Source organism: Talpa occidentalis, unplaced genomic scaffold (assembly GCF_014898055.3).
Source record: "Talpa occidentalis isolate TD23 unplaced genomic scaffold, MPIMG_talOcc4v2.1 talOcc4.8, whole genome shotgun sequence".
Lineage (NCBI taxonomy): Eukaryota > Metazoa > Chordata > Mammalia > Eulipotyphla > Talpidae > Talpa > Talpa occidentalis.
Genome location: NW_023605194.1, coordinates 31,431,885 through 31,434,746, shown reverse-complemented (window position 1 = coordinate 31,434,746; position 2,862 = coordinate 31,431,885). Strand labels below are relative to the sequence as shown.

General features: G+C 58.4%; 1 protein-coding gene across 1 annotated transcript; it reads left to right on the top strand.

The window, feature by feature from the left end:
* Positions 1 to 1,089: 1,089 nt before the first annotated feature.
* LOC119234614 (glutamate dehydrogenase 1, mitochondrial-like) lies at positions 1,090 to 1,719 on the top strand. Its single transcript, XM_037497671.1, has one exon. It carries the CDS (start codon positions 1,090 to 1,092, stop codon positions 1,717 to 1,719), a length of 630 nt encoding a protein of 209 aa, XP_037353568.1.
* Positions 1,720 to 2,862: the final 1,143 nt, after the last annotated feature.

Sequence of the window (2,862 nt, the reverse complement as noted above, 5' to 3'; positions counted from 1 at the left end):
TAGTACTGAGAAAGGACTTCCTGGGATATTTTTGCATTTCTACAGTAAGTGACCTTGTTTTTGGGCCATTTCAAGAACGTTTCTGAAAGGAGGAAGCACAGTAACTGACAGGAAGATAAAACAGTGATTTGCCTAACTATTTTATCTCAGCCTATTTGAGTAGCTGAAAGGGACAAAATCAAAACCTTAATTCAAGTAGCAAAGTCAGACAGCAAGAGATCCCCAACTCCCAGACTTTCTTTAGTTTCTGCAAGTCCCCCAAAAACCCTGACTCTGGACGACATTAACTTCCTCGCAGTGCGGCTGACAAGCCAAACCCTCAGCTCAGCCTCCAAGCGCCACATCTTGAACTTCTCCTCCCGCCCGGAGCGAGAGCCCCGCGAGGGGCCCCTCCGGGCCGCACGAGGACAGGCCCCGGGGCAGCGGCCCCGCCCGAGGGCGCGCGGGCGGAAAGGAGGGACACCCATGACTCACTCGCCCCGGGCCCGCGGCCAGACCGCACCATCCTCACCTCCGCACGTCCCCGGCCCGGCCTCGCAGCGCCCCCCGGAGGCGGCCAGGGAGAGCGCGCCTCAGGGACACCCCCAACCCGGAACTGGGCCCGGGCCCGGCCTGGGCCTCTCCCTGGGAGAACCCCCGCCTCGGGAGACCCCCCGCCGGCCCTGGCTCCCCTCACCCCCACCCGGGGGAGACCCCGGCCGCGCGCAGACCTGAAACAGCGGCTCCCCGCAGCTCCCGGCAGCCCGCGGGGGCCCGCGCCCCTCCCACCGGAGCCGGAGCGAGCATGCGCGCCGGGCGCGCCCCGCCGGCACGCGCCGCCGCCAGGGAGGCCGGGCGAGGCCGCGGCGTGGGCGGAGGCCGGGCTCCCTGGGCGGCGCGCGCCCCCCGCCCTGCCATTCACTGGCGACGTCGGCCCGCGGTCCTCAAAGTCCGTCCTCTCCGTTAGGCGGCGAGCGCCGGAGGGGAGGGGACAGTCAGGAAGGCAGGAAACTGCGGCTTAAAAAGGCAGCCCGCAGCGGGCCCTTCCTCCCTCTCTCCGTCCCCGGGCTTCCGAGAGCGCCTCGGCTCCGCGGCCTCCGCCCCGCCGCCATGTACCGCTGCCTCGGGGAAGCGCTGCTGCTGGCTCGCGCCGGGCCCGCCGTCCTCGGCTCGGCGGCTGCCGACTCGGCCGCGCTGCTGGGCCGGGCCCGGGGGCAGCCCGCCGCCGCCCCGCAGCCGGGGCTCGCGCTGCCCGCCCGGCGACACTACAGCGAGGCGGTGGCCGACCGCGAGGACGACCCCAACTTCTTCAAGATGGTGGAGGGCTTCTTCGATCGCGGCGCCAGCATCGTGGAGGACAAGCTGGTGGAGGACCTCAAGACCCGGGAGAGCGAGGATCAGAAGCGCAACCGGGTGCGCGGCATCCTGCGGATCATCAAGCCCTGCAACCATGTGCTAAGCCTGTCCTTCCCCATCCGGCGCGACGACGGCTCCTGGGAGGTCATCGAAGGCTACCGGGCCCAGCACAGCCAGCACCGCACGCCCTGCAAGGGAGGTGAGCGCCCCCCCTCCCCGAACCGGCCCCCGCGCTCTAACCCCGCGCCCCTGCTCCACCCCGCCGCTTCGCAGCCGGGGGGCCGCCGCTCGGGCCGCCTCGCGGGCGCCGGGCCCCTTCCGAGGTCGCCCACCTCCCACATCGGGTGCATCAGGCTCGGGTGCCTAGTAATTTTTCCGCCTTAAGACCACCACACGGTTGGTCCTGTCTCCTTGCCCCCCGCGAGCCATCATCCCGGTTTTCTGCATATGTTGATGCTGTGTGCAGAACAGACACTGCACCGCTCTTCTTTTGATCCAGGATCTGTGACTCACAGGGTGGGTCCTGACAAAATGCACTTCTACGAGAGGGAGTGTCCGGCCCATCTGATTGTGCCTGTGCAAGTTTTTGTGGGCTTCTATGACTCACACGAATGCAAACTATGAAATAATTGTTTTCGCATTTTTTTCCACTCTTTTTTATAGTAGTGGCAGATCATGCAGGAACGTCCAAAATTAATTGCCCCCTAGGTTTTAAATGTAGACAGTTTTAGGCAAATGAATATATTGATTTTACCTTGATCTTTTAAATTAGGTCATTTTCTACCCTGTAATTTCTGTTTTGTGCAAAAAAGGAAGCAAGAAAAGTAATACAAGAGCAATGTAACATCTCTGACAAATAAACACCGGGCGACCTGACAGTAAATCTAAAGGGTGTAGACTGCTGGACATCCTGCCAACCAATGGAATGAAATAGCCCTGGGGGTGTGTACTAGTCCTGGCTAGCACCAGGTTTGAGCTTGGGGAAAAGATAAAGTACAGGAAGAAAGGCGTTGAGTCAGTTATAATTTGGTAGTCACCAAGTTGTACTATAGTTGAAATTTTTGAATTTCTGTAGATTTGGCTTCTGCGGGCAGTTTGCTTTCTCTGAGCAAATAAAAGCTTTTTTCCCCAGTAAGTCACATAATTTAAAGGTCCTTTAAAGTAACCTAAAAATAGAAAGGGCAAAGCCACTTTTTTAAATTTAAAAAAAGAATCCAGGTAGGTGAAGAGTCTTGCTGAAGGTTTGATGGTGTGTAGACCCTTTGTCTTTGGAAACCTGGCCCAGGATGTGCTGGCTGGCATTCCCAACCGGGGAACAAAGGTGGTTTTAAAAGTGCTTAATGATTTACTTATTGCTAAATTTGCATTGACCCCACCCACTTCCGGCATTTGTCTTTGGAGCTTAATTATCCTCTTGCTGTCTTGGTTCCTTTTTCAATCTTGTTGACCTCCAAATTCCCTCACCAGCTCCAAAATTATTATATAAACTGTGTTGTCAATATCCTACATTGCCTTCCTTCTTCCTAC

Coding starts and splice junctions, on each gene's coding strand:
- LOC119234614 (XM_037497671.1), top strand. CDS start 1,090: ATGTACCGCTGCCTCGGGGAAGCGCTGCTGCTGGCTCGCGCCGGGCCC.